The sequence below is a fragment of the Nymphaea colorata genome, chromosome 1 (genome assembly GCF_008831285.2).
Source record: "Nymphaea colorata isolate Beijing-Zhang1983 chromosome 1, ASM883128v2, whole genome shotgun sequence".
In the NCBI taxonomy this organism is placed as follows: Eukaryota; Viridiplantae; Streptophyta; class Magnoliopsida; order Nymphaeales; family Nymphaeaceae; genus Nymphaea; species Nymphaea colorata.
The window spans coordinates 23999613-24017713 of record NC_045138.2 but is presented as its reverse complement, the minus strand read 5'-3'; the positions used below and the strand labels follow the sequence as shown (position 1 = coordinate 24017713).

Here is an 18101-nt window from a genome sequence, read left to right as displayed (position 1 = left end):
ACCTTCATCATTTAGACAATTTAACTTTAGATAGCAATTAAAAGAGATGTAGTTGTGCTTGAAATTAGTTTCTGTCGATCAAACAACCCACTCTTCGCCTTGTTTGTTAGAATGTGAGAAATTTTAGTGGCATCTATTGCAGTTCATGAAAGGATGTGCGTAGATTTAACGAACTTCACAATTCAATATAGTCAAGTGGATGCTGTAGAATTTTAAAGGAGTGTTGATTGAGCACGATCGCTTGGACAGGCTTGGGTATCAGAAGCAGAACTTTAACTTTTGGATTCTATCTGATAGGAGTGCCTAACACTGGTCTTAGTCATCCAAGCTAGCGTGGACATGACCGAGGGAACTAGCCCGTATCATATGGTGTATAGAGTAAGCATTTTTTTAAACAATAAAAGGAGGCTGGTAACTTAATTAACTGACAGTTCAGAGGGCCCCATCATAATTGGTAAGGTCAGCAAGTTGTTTGGAGTCTAGAGTCAATTTGATTCTAATGAGTGATACTCTTATGTAAATGATAGCATGTGCAACACTCGAGTTGAAAGGTGTACCGTAAATCCTGAACCAATCCTTAACTCAGTTGTCTCTCACAAATTGCCACTTAATTAACTCACACATAATGCAAGTCAGCAAGCCCACTTGACTGACCTGGAACTCGGCAAATTATTAGTGGTGCTTTAAACCAGCCTTTTTGAGGATACGGTTCTTCTGGAACTTGTATCATGACAGACAACATATGCATGGATTTATGCTAAAAAACAAATTGTCATTGACTTATGCTCTACGAGGGATCAAAACTCTCTGCTTTTTTCCTGATGCTATATAATTGCTAATCTTTAATTTCACATCAGTCGCTTGAAAAGGTTTGACCATCCCATCCCTGTAAAAGAAAGCAACACGATATCATGCTCATGTGGGCAGACATGCATATATATTCTCAACTAGCATGGAAGTTCATGGTATCCACTATCACTTCTTCAAGTTTCGGATCACTTGAAAAAGCTTATTAGATTTAATGTCCATTCTTGAAATATTGGGGAACTTCCACTTTGTTAAGTGTTTGCAGACATGCCCAACTTAGAAAATAAGATACAAGGAATTGGTTGTAACAGGTCCCATGGTTTTCTGCTTCATATTCTCTGGTATCTCAGAGTTTCTTTTAGGTTTTTTTCTTTCTTAGCTGCGCATATTTAACCTATGTCACTTGAGTGCCGGGTGTGGGTGCAAAAAATTTTGATGTTAGCTGCAGCCAAGGTGTATATATATATATATATATATATATATAGTTGTTTCTTAGCTTGATTTGTCCTTTCTTTTTTGCTTTCATTACTATACATAAAAAAAAAGAGAGGGGGAAAGAGAAAAAAAAAGAATGGTAAAATTTTTGAATATGAATAAGAGAAGGTGTGGTTGGAGTGTGTGTCAGAGGCGTAACCAGGTCCACACCTGCATCCACATCGTGTCGATGCTGTGCTGCCCCTTTTCTAAGGAGTTTGTGTGACATAGGATTTAACTGAATGTAGAATTTACATTGAATAATTTCTTGTGAATTTTCTTGTTTTCTTTATGTCGCCTGTTATAACCTTGTTCTTCCTTTTTTTTTAATAGAAAGCATGATCCTTTGCAGAGTGAAAAGCTTTGTGTCTTTTGATTGAAAGATCCTCAATAGATTGCCGCTGGGAAAGAAGAAAGTCCGGGCATCTTTGATCTTCATGGATTTGGCCCTGAAGATGGGGATGTTTCATTCTTGAAGTTCCTGGTAAGACTATGAATCTGCAGACTTTCGTTGTCTCACTATACTTTATGTAACCATACTTTACAAGAGAGTTATCTTTTTTTCAGTTCATGCCAAGTAAAAGTCGCGGCTACTGACCAATGTCTAGGCTTTTTTGTTATTGTCCATGTCGTGCCATTTCATGAATGCTTTTTTCTTATGAGCCCTGAGAATTTTCGCTTGATCCTGGAAGGTGAAATTCAGCATGCAGAAGCATGAGCTCTTTCTACCGCAGCAAGAAACAACCACATCAACTCTCTCTCTCCCTCTCCACATACACATATTATGTATATAATAGGTCAGGCAGCAAAGTAAACTCATTAGAGTAGATTATCAAAATATTTTTTGTAGCCCAACCTTAATTATTGATATAATCTTGCGAGTGATTTGAGTTTAGATGCATTTTCTTTATCGCATGTTCTTAAATGCAACGTGGTGAGGCGAAGCATTAAGCCTGTCATGAGGTGAGCGTAAGCATCTAGGAATTGAAACATAAACGTCAGGATCGATATGTTAAAGTATATAATATGCACAAAATTAGTGAAAATTTTGAAAGAGAAAAATTAAAATAACTAATCTATAAATAAAAAACAATACAAAAAAAAGAACTCGCGTTAATAATCTTTCATGCATGCTTACATAAAAATTCTTGTGAAATCCACCCGTCTTAACAATACCTTACATGTGGAAATTAAAAAATCTCATCGTAACATAGCTCAATTGCATAATAAAAATAAAATAAACAAAATCGATCTTTAAACTTGAAAAACCAACTGCACATGTATTTCGGTAATAATCAGGAAAACATTATTTCGCAACTCAAATATAATAGTCACATTGACACATTGTTGACAAACCAAAAACATGGAACAAATATGAGATGCAAAGCGTGAGAACATGCATGTTTCTTGGAGAAAAAACAATCTAACAAATCTAAGCCTTTTGACTCATTCAAAAAATATGCCCACTCTTACAACATCAAATTTTTACATTAGAAACTCAAAATTAAATTTGCATGGAAACAACTTGTGGACTCTCTGACCTTCAACACCAGCCCTCTCTCTCTCTCTCTCTCTCTCTCGCCACCATCGACTGTCGTAAACATTTTCTTTCTTTTAAAATAAAATTTGACCCAGACTCAAGCCAAAATTTATCGGTCTATCACTCCTGTACATGCACAAAGGTGTGAAAATGTGCATACTTTTATAAGAAAAATTTTAAAATATCCCAACCTCCCTTTTTTTTTAGTCCATATTTGCTGCTGCATGCAAAGGTACACAACTCGATCCCTCACATGACACCCATATAATGTAAATGTCAACACTGACGCAACTCATTTCCGTATAGTACCCATTACCTTTGAAGGATTTGAAAGCCAATGACTCAAAAGTTTCATGAATATTTCACTCTTTAAGGAGTTATAATTTTAATCATATAAGTATATGGTTCAAACATCTATTGGTAACGAATGATCATCATAAACAGAAATACGATTTTATATTTGTAGAAAACTTTTACCTAGTTGTCTAATATTATTGACTTTTTCTCTAAGCAACCTAACCATAAAATTAGATGCTTATTGTCCCAAGAAAAAAATACGAGCAAAGAAAAAGTTATGATAATTATTTGAACCTTAAATCCAAAGTTTTGTAAGCTGAAAATGCTAAACACATCATTCTTGTAGTTCTGTCTTGAGCATCGCCTGTTCGAGCATTAACGACGGCACCTGACGGGAGATCTCATCTTCACTGACTGACGGTGAAGACCTGTCGCTCTAGCTCAGCTGTGAAACGGCAGTGCATCCCCGATTTCTATCACTGAAATTGGGTTACAAATCTCCCGGGTGAATTACCTCCACTAGCTCTCTGCAATTCATGTGATATTTTCTGTCTGCTGATCACTGTATCACTGGACTGAGGCATATCGAGAGCCGGTGATCGAGCGCAGCAGCTCTTAGAAAATCAGATTTTGCTAATTAGTTGTTAACGTAGAGCCATGATTGCTTCCAAGACTTAGAGTGTTGAATATTCCGGACGCCACCTAAACTAAAACAAATAGGCTGTAACGATGGTGCTTGTATTTGTATAAAAAAAATATATGAAGTATTGAATTTTGAGACATACAAAAGACATAGTACCCATGTGCATGACAGGTAGCTTCACGGACGGGCAACAGAGACACATGTCATCAGGAAGAAGACGTTACCTACCTTCTTAGAGGAGAATGAGCTGCGTGCACCACCCTGTGCAAGCAGCAAATGTGCACCCAAAAGAAAAAGGTGGAAGTAGAGAAGGGCGGAAACATGACTTTTTCAGCCAAATTCAAAATTTTGACAGACGTCAAAATATTATTTTTCAAAATTTTCAAATGAAGATTTTAAAACTTTATATGTAAATTGAAAAAGGAATCTTTTTACTTTTTCGGTGTTCCCTTCTTTGTATTAGCAAAAGCATTCTCCTTCAAATTATGCACTGGGGTGCACAGGGGTGTATACAACCACTTTTGTTTCCAGACGGGACGTATTCCTGCTTCACATTTTGCTCATTTCCTCCAATTTCCTCTCGTATTTTGTGTCCTGAGAAATTAAGGACGCAAGTAAAACCTAAGAGTCAAAGAGTCCATCGACAAACAAAATGCTGATTGAAACATAAAATAACTACTATCAACTTTGATTGCTATTACCCTTTTTTTTAAATTTTCCTCTTAAATATCATTTTAGGGGAGAGATGGCGAAAAACACATTAATATTAGATTAATTGAGGTTCTCATGTTGAACGTGGTTGTTAATTATTAAATGAGAAACGGTTTAATATTCTTAAAGAATGCAATGCAAGGTGATAAGTTGCTCTTTCCTATGTTGTTCTTTAGAAGAATTATTATTCTCATAACAAGTTTAAGCGGACCTATGAAACCATGCTACTATATTTATTAATGGTTCCTAGTTGGAGTTGGACCTATGGCTTAAGAAATGGACATAGCTTTGTTTTTGTTTCATGCACTTGTCCCAATTAATTGGGTCGGTAGTGTAGGCTGCTCATAAACTATGGTTACTAGTGAAATATCAATTGATGCATCACAATTCGATCTCAAACAACATCTCATATGTCAATATGAACAATGAATGGTTTTGGTTATTGAAGCTTGACTACCATATTTAAGCAAAACCAACTTAAAGTGAGATTTTTTTAGGTGAAGCTAAATCCATGGAAATCCAAACTCAACTTCGTACAAGTCAGCTATACACATTCATTGACTAATCTTATGCTCCTCTGGTTCAATAATCTGGTCTAGGTTACAAAATTGAAAATATTTGAATGACAAAAATTGCAAAACTTATACATATGCATGCTTTCACTTGACTTCCTTTAACGATATCATTGACCCATGAAAAATTCCTTTTCCCTTAAATGCAATTCCACCCTAAGGATGTCGCATAGACAATTTTTTTCTCACAGTTCCAGAAGATGAAGTTGAAGTGATTCTGGTAGTGGCTGCAGTGGCACCCAACCAAGCCGCACGCATATCCGGCCAACATTTGAGCCAACCTGGTCGCAGATAAAAAAAAAGTTAAAAATATATGAGAACCCATCAAGTTATCAAAATCTATTAAGTAGGTTATGTAAGATATCTTTTGCAGGAAATGCAAGCTGCTGAAGAGACAATAAGCGTACACACTCAACACTCTTTGAGTCCCAACCCGTTTATGCTCAATAAGAAATCCCTGCATGTGGGGAGAGGATCAAAACTGATTCTGAATACCTGATAAATAGACAGTTAATTAATTTTGCTTACTTTGCTTTATCTGGTGGAATACTCTTCTCCTGTCCCCCACCATCTCCCTTTATCGGCATCTGTTCCATCTATTCCTGCACTTTCAATTCCCATCAAAAGCTTCCACGGGATGTGCGCTTTTTCATAAGTCCACGGGATGTGTGTTTCTTCATCAAGTCCACTTTTAGTCGTGGACATCTCTTTCTCAAGGGTTTAAAAGTTACAGCATAAAAAACAATCGTTTTCATTGCAGCATAAAACATTATTGCGTTTTGAAGTATAGGACTGTGACTGCAATTTTCAGGCAGTAAAATAGTAAATAGGCCTAAAAATTGTAAATAAACATGAAACAGGAACTATTGTTCCTTATGCTGCTGTGTAACTTTTACACAACCAAAAGTGGACGTTGATGAAAAAACATACATCGCCTGGAAGTCCAACCCTAGAACCGACGGACGTAACAAGTCTGAACAGAAGGTTCCGGGTTTCCCCAGTGAAAATGTCTTGCTCAGAAATGCTCGATTTCATGGCATTCTTCAAATGAATTCCTGCTCTGCAGCTTCTGTATTTTTCTTATTTCCCCTTTTTTCAGTACCACATGGGAAATGTGGAAGTCGGTTTTTAAAAATTTTCCATGTCTTCTTCCCCGTTCCTTCTATGGTGAACGAGAGAGAGAGAGAGGGCGGCGACGTTACAGGAAAACGAAAAAACTGGAGTAAGAGTTCACCTCTTCCCCGTTCCTTCCTCAGAAATGCTCGATTTTCTCGGTCCAACAGGGAAAATCGCGTAGAAAACCATGCAGATTATGAGAAAAAAAGAGGGAGAGAGACCTTTTGGAGAGTTATGCGGTTGCGGTAATGCAGAATCTACAAAGCCTTACTCACAGAAGAACTTGCAAGATCAAAAAGAGTCCAGATGAAACCTTGTACAGCTGCAACGCCGATGCAGGAGCAGAAATTTGAGATGGGTTCAATCTGAAGCAACGAAGTCGCTGCCAAACGGGGACAAAAGGGAAAAAAGGAATGGAGAGATATTAACCTGTGGCCAACAGTGCTGCAGGCACGCGGAGGTAGCAGTTTATGAAAATGGAGAAAAGGTAAATCTTTCTTGGGATTTGGAGACGAACAAAACAAAACAATAGGTTCTTATAAAAAGTTATGTATCTTCACTGGGCGGAGGTAGCAGTCTTTAAAAATAAAAAGAAACTAAATCACTCTTAAATTTAAAAACCAACAAAAAAAGCAAGGGGTATATACTGACGTAACCACGAGTTAAGATGCGTGCGGAGGGGTATATACTGACGTAACCACGAGTTAAGATGTGTGCGCAGGGGCATTCAGTGACTTATGGACTCTGTTTCTATCTCGTTTGCTTCATTCTCCTCGTCTCCAGTAATTAGTATCGCTGGAATGCATGCCTGAATTGCTTGATCCATATGCTCTTTAATACAGAAAGACAATTGCTCTTTCGGTGGATGTACGTGCCTATTTGGTATGCAGTGTCAACACTGCACCTTTGTATGCCTTCTCCTGTTTGCTTGCTGGCTTTTCAAGATCCAAACGTACGTCCGCACTCCTTGCGTCGTGAATCCGCAGTTTCCTGTAGATGTCTTTCAATTTTCTCTTCACATTTTTTAGTTTCATCGTGCGTTGGATCGATGGGGAACTGGAAGAGAAGAAAACTCCTCCAACACGCATTCATCGATGCATTTTTATTTTAAATTATTGTCCCAGCATCGCCATGCTAGTAGTGGCTTGAGGGGCGACGAGGAACAAGGGGCTTAGGTAGATTCTTAAACAGAGCAGTATTACTTCCAAAAACGCTTCCAGGGGTGGATCTGCTTAGATTTGAAATAGACATGTTTGATTGTGGTGCTGACATGACATTCACCACATACTCGGGTAAATTTAGTAAGTCAAAATATTTGAAGATCTGAGTTACAGATTGACACTGTACTTACGGTTAATCTCCTGACCAGGGCCTGCGGTTGTCCCGGGTTTGCTGGACTCTATCAAAACAAAACATGGAGGACAAAGGTGAATCACAAGAACCACGGGAGCCTCCATAGGTCTAATTTCTTGCTGGCTTGCCTGTGCATCATTTTCAACTTACCTGCAAAGAACACTCACTAGATTGATAGACAACCCGTATTATACAATATCACCAACTACAGGAACCAGCAAGAGCTACAAAACAAATATTTAACATATGTTGGGCTTGCCTACCACATATGTTCTGGTCCTAAAGGCTCCTCCTTTAAGAAAGCTTCAAGACAAGCATACAGTGTAACAGACTCCGGGGTCTTTTGGCAAAATTAAGAGGGCCTTTTCGCAAAAAGCAGAGACTTATAAGTGACCAGGGCTCATCCTGCTGGACCCTTTTCTTGGCCAGATGGTTGAATGAATAGGGCGTTTGATTATTCCTGATTTTAGATTATGAGGGGCTAATTTAACTTTAAACCTATAGTTTTTAATAAATCGTATATATGAGAAGCATGGGTTTCAAGACCACCATTGTGCCTTCAATTTCTGGATCTCAAGTAAGAAGAAGGGGAGGTCTGACTAGAGAATTGCAAATTTATGACATAATTTTTCTCCGACGCTTCACGCAGTATGCTAATAACTTCTCCATTGACCTCATCCTCAACAGGCATGAACTTAGAACTATTCCCTTCCGCAGAGTAGAGCTTCTCCAATTTCTCCTCCGCCTCCTTCAGAAGCACCGAGCATGTGGCAATTGGCATGCATCTCTTCCAACTGAACCACTGCCTTGAATGGGAGTTTCTCCTTCTCTGCTTGCTGCCCGTATTCCTTTTCCTTTTCTGCCTTTAAATCCACAGATTGAAAATATATTGATTCTGCAAAGTCGACTGAAGATGACAATGATAAGGTGCCTCTCTCTCTCTCTCTCTCTCTCTCTCTCTCTCTCCCTATATATATATATATATATATATATATGTGTGTGTGTGTGTGTGTGTGTGCGTGTGTGTGTGTATAAATATATATATATTGTTATTTGACCATTGTTTATGTAGGATATAGCTAACGAGTGCCAACATGTTCCCTTTCATTCATATTCTCTCTGTCTATTTGAGTTTTGAAAGTTATAAGCTCACGTAGTAGCGCATGTTCCCGTTCATATTCTCTCCGTCAATTTGAGTTTTTAAAGTTATGCACAACTAAGCTCGTGTAGTAGTACCTAGGGAGAATGGATTAATTGGTATTAAGTTATTTAGAGATTGGAGATGAAGGAAAGCTTTTCAGAATAAACTATGCCTAGCATGATTCTCGTATTAATCTAGAAGCTGAAGATTTTCAGCAAGTTCTTGATACCAAGTTCTGTAAATGGTCATTCTTGTTAAGACTGGAACACCATAGGCTATCAGAGTGAAATGGTCGCTGGGAGGAAATAATTTTCGAGCTACTTCAGCTTTTACGAGGAGCAAGAAGCAGTTCGAGCTCGTCTCTTCACAATTCAAGATGTTATGCAGAGCACCGTTGGAGCAAGGCTGCAGGTGATTATGAGCCATTGTACAAATGTCGCCATTTTTTTCAAAAAGTGTCGTTAAAAATGGAAAACGAGAAAAACACGAAAATAATAGCAGTGTTTTGAAAAAATAATAAAAAATAAATTATTATATTTTTTGAAGAACAACGTGCTTTGATATAACTTTTTTTAAAGTTTATTTAACATTTCAATAATTATTTTGACTTTTTATTAATGTTTTTGTAGGAAAATTAAAGGAAATTTTAATTTCATAATTTTTTTAATCTTTAAATTCCCAAGTCTTTTTGAGAAAAAAAACAAAACTACTCTTTTAATATTTGAGAAAAATCTTGCTGATAAAGCCCGAAAACAATGTTTTATGAGAGTGGTATGTTCTTCTCAAGTTTGTATTCCCGCAGTATGTTTGCTTTTCTGCTGTGGAAATAGATGCATGTCTGCGTTTCTAGTGCGAAGACAATCCAAATTTTTGTTGCGTTCCTAGTTATAGTTTCTTTATCATGAATGTAGATTGATATTTCTTGTCCAGGTCAAAAGCATCCGGATCACGCATAATTTAGCTGTTTTTGGAGGCTGTGGACTCTTCCACTCAATCATCACTGGGCTCGTCGGAGTAAATCTGGATGGTATACCAGGAGGCAGTTGAACACCCTATGCATTTGGTCTGTTCTCTGCCACTGTTTTCCTAACAGGCGCCATCCTGATTGGTCTTGGAATGTTATACCTCATGCAGAGGCTCATGCCAAAGTAAGGCAAGAACCAAACTCCACGAGTAGGCATCACCTCCCACCTACAGCTGCTGATTTGCTGGGACATGATGCCCATTACATTCTCATTGAGCAATGATCTTTTCTGCAGAAAGATCAGCAACACGTGTGTGTGTATGTATACATGGAACTCTCTATTTTGTCTTGGTAGTCTAATAAAGCACTTGTTGCCTATGGCAGATATCGCCTAATTGATTCTTTTTGAGAGCCTTCACTGGTGGATATTGGAAAGGATGATTATGGAGTAGGGATACATGCATCATGCATGGGCCAAAACTTAGGGTGAGATGCTTTTCAGTCTCCTCTTTCTCTTTTCAACTCTTTTTTTTTTCTCTCTTTTCAACTATTTTTTGGGATGCTTGGAAGATGGTTCTTTGCAAAAATTGGTAAAATCAAACCAGTTTCTCGAGTTCTGACATTTATACGCAACTATTATGCACAGGCAAATCTTTCTCTGTGCCCCCACTATACATGAAGAGTGAACAATTTGATGAAAAGATATTTAATGATATTAGTCTACCAATGCTGTAGACATAATGCTGATCAATTTGCATAGTTTTTGGATGCATCTAAGATGCATCCAAAAACTAAGGGATTCACCTTGCAAAGTGGTCAAGTTAAGTTCCCCAGTTCCAAGTCTAGGCTTACACAGTTAAATTAGACGAGTAAATTAATGTTTCATTCCAGAATGGGAAGAGTGTTCAAGAATGGAAGACGATTTGAAGAAGATCAAGCATAAGTGCACCTTCTAGGTCAGAAAATTGTAGGACATTTAAGAAACTTTGTACTTTTTCTGTTGTGGTGAAAAAGAAAAGGTACCTCAAAGGCGGCCTTCTTTCTTGACAAGTTATTGCATCCACAAAAATCTGTCATAAATAATTCTTCTTATGACAGGCCCGGTAATATGCAAAGATGCCAAAATAGGGTAAATTGTAAATTGGATTGATCTGTTTAAACAAGATCTAGCGTCCAGAGATGTTTAGTTTACGTTGTGTGTGCGGATGCTTGTGCAACAAATAAAATAATTTTGACTACAAAAATAAAGAGATGGAAAACTTATTCTTAGGATTTGTGGGTAGAATTTTAGCAATAATACTGCTATCTTGTCAGGTAGGGAAAATGTGATGCAACTTGCACTATTCTATTTCAGATTTCAGAATATTCTTTCTGCAGTAGATACGGGACGAAGGAAGATAACAATAACAGTGACCTTGTCTTTGCTGCCTCTTTCAACAGCTTCTGTGGCAAGTCGTTTAGCACACATTCTAGGCTCTTTGATAGTTTCGTGGATGATGGGAACCATCTCATCATTACCAAACACATCCCACAAACCATCACTAGCCATCACCTGCGTCATTTGCATGAAATTGTTTGACATTATTTAAATGTTAACAATAATTAGAAATAAGAATGGAAAAGCAACCACAATTAAGAGATCAAACCTCCCATCCATCTAATTGTTAACCAGTTGAATTGATTAAAAAGATTACGAAGGACTTGTATTGTATTTTTAGCCAGCATATGCATGTCACTACCCATTAGGGACCCCAAAACAAGAAACCCAGACTGTGGTTCAGATTGTTTCAAAATCAAACTTCACCACAGAAAGAAGAAAATGCAGGATACCAGCATTTTCCTTTCAGTTCCTCCTGTACTTGACCCAAATGGATATCAGTCGGGCAGGTAACCAAGGACACCAACCTTCTAAAAAGCAATTGATTTACATGCTGGCAACTCTAGTAGTAACTAACAGCAGAACTTAAAAAATGCAGGAAGGCGGATATTTGACAATACCACAAATTCATCATCAGATGACAGATCTGTTTCTGTTATTTCAGGCCCTGCAGTCACAGCAGGTTTCAAGTCATCATCTCCAATTGACCGTCTCACCTGTGAACATAAGTTTCAGGCACAGGAAGTAAGTTCCGAATGCAACCAATGATTTCAATAGAACAACTGTAATTGTATGTATTAAGCAAAACGAGAAAGCTTCCTAAAAGTGATACTCAGTACATCCTTGCAGTGTGGTTCCGTAGCAGAACAGATTGGTGACAAAATTAATTGGTAACCATATAAACTGGAAAGAATGGTGGAATGACAAACACCCTATCTGCTCTTATGAGCCTAGAATAACCTGCAGTGCAGCTGGACCAATCCTCCATGTGTCAATCTGCCATTTGACTTCTCCTCCAGCCCGAATAACCCGTTCCCTTTCCTGGGGACAGCTAGCTACATGATCCTGCATTTTGCGTAACTATTAGTAAGCAGCAAAAATGCACTTTAATTTATTGATGAAGGTGAATTTCATAATTTGAATTATCAACATGTTTAACCTTAGATAGAGCATAGAGCATAGGCTTGTCCATTGCAAAGCCTCCATTACTTTCTTCTTCTGTTGAAGCAAGTCCCTAGCTGCATTTTCATTGCCAGCTTGTACTTAAAGAGTTGCTTGCCTTCGAAGCTTCTCTGCGGCCTCTGACAATCTCATCAATCTCAATCTTGTGTTATTTGCTGAAAGAAGAATGTTGACGAGCTAAGTAAGGGACTTGGCAATAAAGATTCTGAAGACAAATTTGATTATTGAGTATATTGAGCACCTACTAACATAGAGAGTTTCTAAAATAATAGTGATGGCTACAAGGTACCAAGGAAAGGGAAATGATTATTGACTTATACTAAAGGTCACTTGTTACGCAGAACATATGCCATATACAGCGGGGACTAAATGGAACCGATGGGTACAAACTTCAATTTTCAATATCTGAATACGGTCAACAATTAATTTTGGCACTCCTGTAAAATCCAGATGAGGCAGCGTCAGTGCCTGGCCGTTCTTATAGGTCTGCCTGTACTGGTCCAGAAAGAAATTGCCAAAAGCCACAATGTTTTTGGGTCCAATCTTACTTCACAAGTATATGCCGCTTTTTCATCCCATTTTCTCAAGCAGTGACAAGATGTAGCACCTCTTTACCAAACAAACCTACAGCATAAGAAGTTGCTTGTCGTTCATAAGGTCCACTCACTTGAAGTTGGGATGCTTCACTATGTGCCATCTCTAGATCTGCAGCACTCTAATCTGGAAATTTAAAAATCAAACCAAGGATTGATTCTTTGGATTTAGAAAGGTTGTTCTGGACCAGTAAAACGAATCCAAGTAGCCTAACCAAACCGGGCCTGCTTATTATATCATCATAATGAGCCACTTTTGGAAATTCAGAGGAATATGAACTAGAGAAGCCCTTTTAGCCATTTTGGCAGTGATTCCTAACTATAGACCATCACAGTCTTCCCCAATCTTTCTAAGTTTTAGAAGCTTTTCATGGCAAAAACTTACCTCTCGCATCCTTATCTTCCACCATTCAGCAAACTTTTTTAAAGAGCAATTTCCTTTTGGTATTCCTTGGAATTTCATGTTATTTGAATGCCTAAACAAGTTAACTGACCTCCAAAGGTAACTAAGTAAATCTGAGATCGCATTCAAGCCACCTAAAAGAAGAAAATGATGGCATATAGCATGCACCATACGAGATTTCCTGTCCTATTTGGAGAGAGGAAATCAGTTTGACATAAATAAGATGCCACACATCATTCCGCGTAACAAAAACAATCTAACTAACTGAGCATATCTACAAGAACTCATAATACTTTTGCGTCTGCCACTATAACTTTGGTTTTTGCAAAACAGATACACCCACTTCGACCACTTGACAGAGCAGTTTACTTACCTCAATAACACCTTCTTCATGCATAAAATGAGACACCAAAACCACAAGAAAATTTTGCCCAATTCTCGAAATATTCCAGAAGCAACCAAAATCAGTTCTCGTTCACCACAATTGCCAGAAACAATGATAAGGGCAAAAAATTTAGTGAAAGAAGCAGCGTATCAAAGGGGATGTGGAAGCACCCACCCCTGGTGCGGGTCTTTTCTGATTCCTGGTAGAGAGAATCGAGCTGCTCCCTCAGTTGGTGACAGCCACAGCAGAAGGAAACAGCACGGTTAGGCCTTGGGGGGCATGCGAAGGCAGCGTTCGTGGCAACTAACGTCCTTTTTCTTCTCTCTTATTTATCTTCTGCTGTCGTTTCCGATGGCTGGGTGCTATGTGAAGAGTCGGCTAGTAAGGGAAGCCATGAAAGAACCAACAGAGAGTCAGAGTCGACAGCTGATTGCCTCATGGATTTTTCATTTTCAATATCTATTGCACCATGGAAGTGCGACAGAGAAACAAAGAAGAGGCAGTCGTGAGACGAAGCGTCGAGCGACCATTTCTCTGCCTCTCAAAAACGCCATTTAAGGTCAGTAAAAAGGAGCCTAAACCATTGATGCGCCTGAACATACAAAATCATGTCCACGTGAAAGCTAGGCGCACTTGGCTGGGTGGGTTGGAATATATTAGACAAGTGAAAAACAAGTCTAAAGTTCAACCCCCAGTTGACTGGAAAACGATTTATCATCTCAAGTTGGAGCTGATAGCACACTCTTCCCTGGGCTGCCAACATGTCTCCGATTTAGTGGGAACATCTCATCCCAAACTGATCCATTGTTTCGGGATTTGGATCAATAAAACTACAATACTTTATGCCAGATCTGGTCAACACTTAAAATAAGATCTGTGGATCAGAAGCAAGACAAATTCAGGTGCCATCTTTTCCTTTGAAGCATTTTCCCTGCTTTATGTGACACTCTGTCGGATCCACTAAGTTTTTGTCTAGAAAAGCCCGGCCTCCATAAAGCATCGTTGGATTGGTCGAATCTACATCCAAATCCAGATCTTGAAATAGCTTCTGAGGTTCATTTATATCAGGATCCAGAGAGGATCCGGTCTTTATGCATCCCTATTTTCTTTAAAATAGATGCAAGAAAAGGTATTGTAATTTGCTTTCCCAAGATCAATTTCAAAATTTCCTGATTTCATGGAGTCATAAAATTTCAAAAAACCCACTCTCTCTCTCTCTCTCTCTCCCTTTTTTTTGCAAATCACATTATTTAAATCAGTGACCGAATCGCTAGCTGTCGTTTTAAGTAATGACATTTTATTTATTTTTTCTAATTATATTTTTGAGTAAATGACATTTTATTTATTTTTTGCTGATTCTCAATCAATCCAGCTGAGTTGGTCACCGATTCGGCTCCTGAATCGAGTCTGGAACCAATAAGTTCACACTTATGATCAGCATTGAAAATCAGATTAGTACGTATCTGAAACAAGAACGATCCAAATATGGTTTTGACCAACATTGATTTTAATTGATTGAACAGATGAGATGAGTTTAAGAAGCAAAATCAAAGCTCAGCATTACCCGCGGATGATGCGCTTTTCGTTTCCTTTTTATGCATGTTTACCAAAGCATTCATGTGACTAATCGCTGCTTCTGTCCATGATATTACAAGAAACTAAAAATCGGATCTCGAATTTTTGGTTTTTAACAAACAAACATGCCCTTGTTTCCCCACTCTTCTTTCTTCTAGCTAATGTACAGCTAGCCCGCGTGAATCAATAACACGAAATGGAGAGTATTTCTATTCTTAGTGAATGTGTATTGAGTTTAAGCTAAGTACTTCAGAATCATAGATTGTGTATTGTTTTGCACGGCCTAGAACAAGTTTCTACAAACAACAAGAGTAACCCACTTCGATCTTTTAACTTTCCAAGATTGACAAATCTCCGTCACGACGTACAGATAAAAGGCTTTTTTTTCAGGCCCCCCATTTTGTTGGTTTTAAGCTTGATCATGCAACCAATTGAACAAAACTCATTTTAGATTCAAATATGCAACAATTTTACCCATTTTAGATTCAAAATCGATAATACATGTGTGCTAGAAATAAAAAATGAGAAATAATTGAAAGAAACATGAAGTTTTTAAAGTGGATCAACCAATAGGCCTACGTCCACTACTCTCTTCATTTCAACTTATTTTTCTTTTATAGAGAAGAGCTTCCTTGGTATTTGTGTTAACATATTGTCCCCTCAAGGATTTTTAAAATCAGGACTCATGAGCAAAGCAAACACATGTTCATTGCTCACCACTTTCTTCATCACCCAGCTTCTCTACCCTCCTCTCCCGCCACCTGATCCCTACTAAAAAACGAGGCGGGCCATGGCCCCACGCCATTAATTAGAGGCAGAGAGAGGAATGATTTGCTTTAGATTTATGAAGATCTACAGTGCACTTTGTACGTGGAGATCGGGAATAGACACTCACATCAGCCACAAGGTGCACAAATGATTGATATGCGGATCAATCGGTGATGTCACCCTGCAAAGACGAGCCTCTCTCCCGCTCTGCAGCTTTTGTATTCCCACTTTTCTGCTCATAAAAAGATAGCTGGAGTTTTTTCTCCATAATCAATGTATCAGCACTAGCAATGCTTAAAATAATGACCACGTCAAGAGTGGGCCTAAACTGATATTACATGATATTGCTTTTCTTACAACAATATGAGACACAAGTAATGAGGTGCATTTTTGTTCTGTTTTGTTAATTTGGTGTGAATAACTATTTTTTATACTTCGGGTTTTGCAGACAAGTTTTGCAGCTTGGGAGGTTAGAAGTGTCACAACAGAAACTAGTAAGAAGGTTGTGATCTCACGATATAAATGTATCAACAAGTTCAACTATATATATATATATATATATATATATATATATATATATATATATATATATATAGTATTAGAAAGCAAGTTACAAAAGGTGAAGGAGAATGACAAAGTTCATTGTATATATATACTAATATAATATATATACTATATATATGTATAGTATATACTATGGGACATTAATAATGCTAATATGTTGTTCCAGTGCAAGGCTTTCCCTTCTGGCACTAGAAGTGAAAAGTTCAGTAAGTTCATCTATTCCTTTCATGGATGAGCAAGGAACACCAGAGGTCTACATCCATCCAATAGCATTATCCTGGAGTACCTCCAGCAATTGAATGTCCAGTTCTCCAAGAGGACTCCGGCATTAGTAAGTGTGAGCCGATCATTGAAGAACCAACAACACCGGAGCCTGAATGTGCTGAAAGTTCTGAAAGTGTAATTGAAGACTTTAATTGTGATGACCCTGATGAAATTCCCACCATTAAACTCAACCTGGAGGAGTTCACTCTGCAAGTAAAAACCTATATCCAAGAGAAGGATATCAAACTCCAAGATGGAGAGGTATCAAAAGCTTTGGTTGCTTTGACACCTATGACTGCTTCAATTCCAACACCCAATCTCTAGAACATGAGCAGGCTGCGGACAGAACACCATGTGTAAGTTCAGCGCACTAACAAAAGAGATTTTACAACATTTCTCTACATGATTTTCTTTGTCATTCTTCTCTCCTGCAGTTACGAATTTCCATACAACCACCCTCTTGTAGAAGGGGTGAGCAAACCACACTTAATACCACTTTCATCTCTTATTCAATAGTTTCATTCTTGAGTTGATGGCCTAACTCATCCAAGTGCTTACAAAAACTGCAGTTGGACAAAAGAGAACTGGATGACCCATGCTTCTATCTTCTTGCAATATGGACTCCAGGTGATAACACCTATGCCCGTTGGCACTTCCATAATCCATATAGTCCCTTTTATCACTATAAGCTAATATCTATTTGTTACCATATGCATCATGTGAGAATACCCAGTCTATTGAACCACCAAAGACATGTTTGTGATTTTCAAGCTTTAGGTAACTTGTGTGACAAGCAAACATGCTTTTCATGCAATGTTGTTCGTGAAACAACTTCTTAGACAGCTAGAGGCACACTACTGGTGGGTAACAACTAAGAAAAATATAAGTGCACGAATATGTTTTTCAATGGCGTTTCAAGGATGACATAAAAATTTCACCATTTCAATGGCATGGATAGATGCAGGGAGGAAGGGAGAGAGACAACAAGAGAAAGAAAGAGAAAAGGACCCCAAATTGACGCAAAGGAGCAAAAACCCTAGTTACTGCAAATCAAAGACAAATAGAGGGAAGGAGCGAGAAAGAAAACTAGAGAAAGAGAGAAAAATGAGAACCAAACCTCACATAGAAAAAGTTTATTCACGTCAATGGAGCTCCTTGCAACAATGAAGGTGATCGCACGACCCAAAGTCGATGGAATGGAGGAAGCAAAACCGTCAGTTGATGGAATGGAGGAAGAGAGCAACAAAGAGAGGCATAGAGCAGTGGGCAAGGGAGAGACTCAGAAGAGAGAAGGGGGAGAGATGGAGGAGAAGGAGAAAAAGGGCAGAGAAGGAGAGCTCGAACGAAGGAGAAGGAGAGAAAGAGAAAGAG

General features: G+C 38.3%; 1 protein-coding gene and 1 long non-coding RNA gene across 2 annotated transcripts; both read right to left on the bottom strand.

Annotated features, from left to right (window-relative positions):
* Nucleotides 1-5029: 5029 nt before the first annotated feature.
* On the bottom strand, nt 5030-6652 carry LOC126409695 (uncharacterized). The gene is made up of 3 exons (XR_007572270.1): nt 5573-6652; nt 5452-5501; nt 5030-5325 (listed from the first exon to the last, which is right to left on the bottom strand). It is a non-coding gene; the product is annotated as an uncharacterized LOC126409695 (long non-coding RNA).
* A 4218-nt stretch (nt 6653-10870) lies between these two features.
* On the bottom strand, nt 10871-14115 carry LOC116257414 (protein kinase and PP2C-like domain-containing protein). Its single transcript, XM_031634138.2, has 5 exons — nt 13734-14115; nt 12156-12333; nt 11957-12061; nt 11617-11712; nt 10871-11170 (listed from the first exon to the last, which is right to left on the bottom strand). Exons 2-5 carry the CDS (start codon nt 12186-12188, stop codon nt 10976-10978), a joined length of 429 nt encoding a protein of 142 aa, XP_031489998.1. The 5' UTR covers nt 12189-12333; nt 13734-14115; the 3' UTR covers nt 10871-10975.
* Nucleotides 14116-18101: the final 3986 nt, after the last annotated feature.

Coding starts and splice junctions, on each gene's coding strand:
- LOC116257414 (XM_031634138.2), bottom strand. CDS start 12,188: ATGGACAAGCCTATGCTCTATGCTCTATCTAAG. Junction 11,713..11,956: donor TTGGTCCAGCTGCACTGCAG/GTTATTCTAGGC, acceptor TTATGTTCACAG/GTGAGACGGTCAATTGGAGA. Junction 11,171..11,616: donor CATCTGATGATGAATTTGTG/GTATTGTCAAAT, acceptor CAAATGACGCAG/GTGATGGCTAGTGATGGTTT.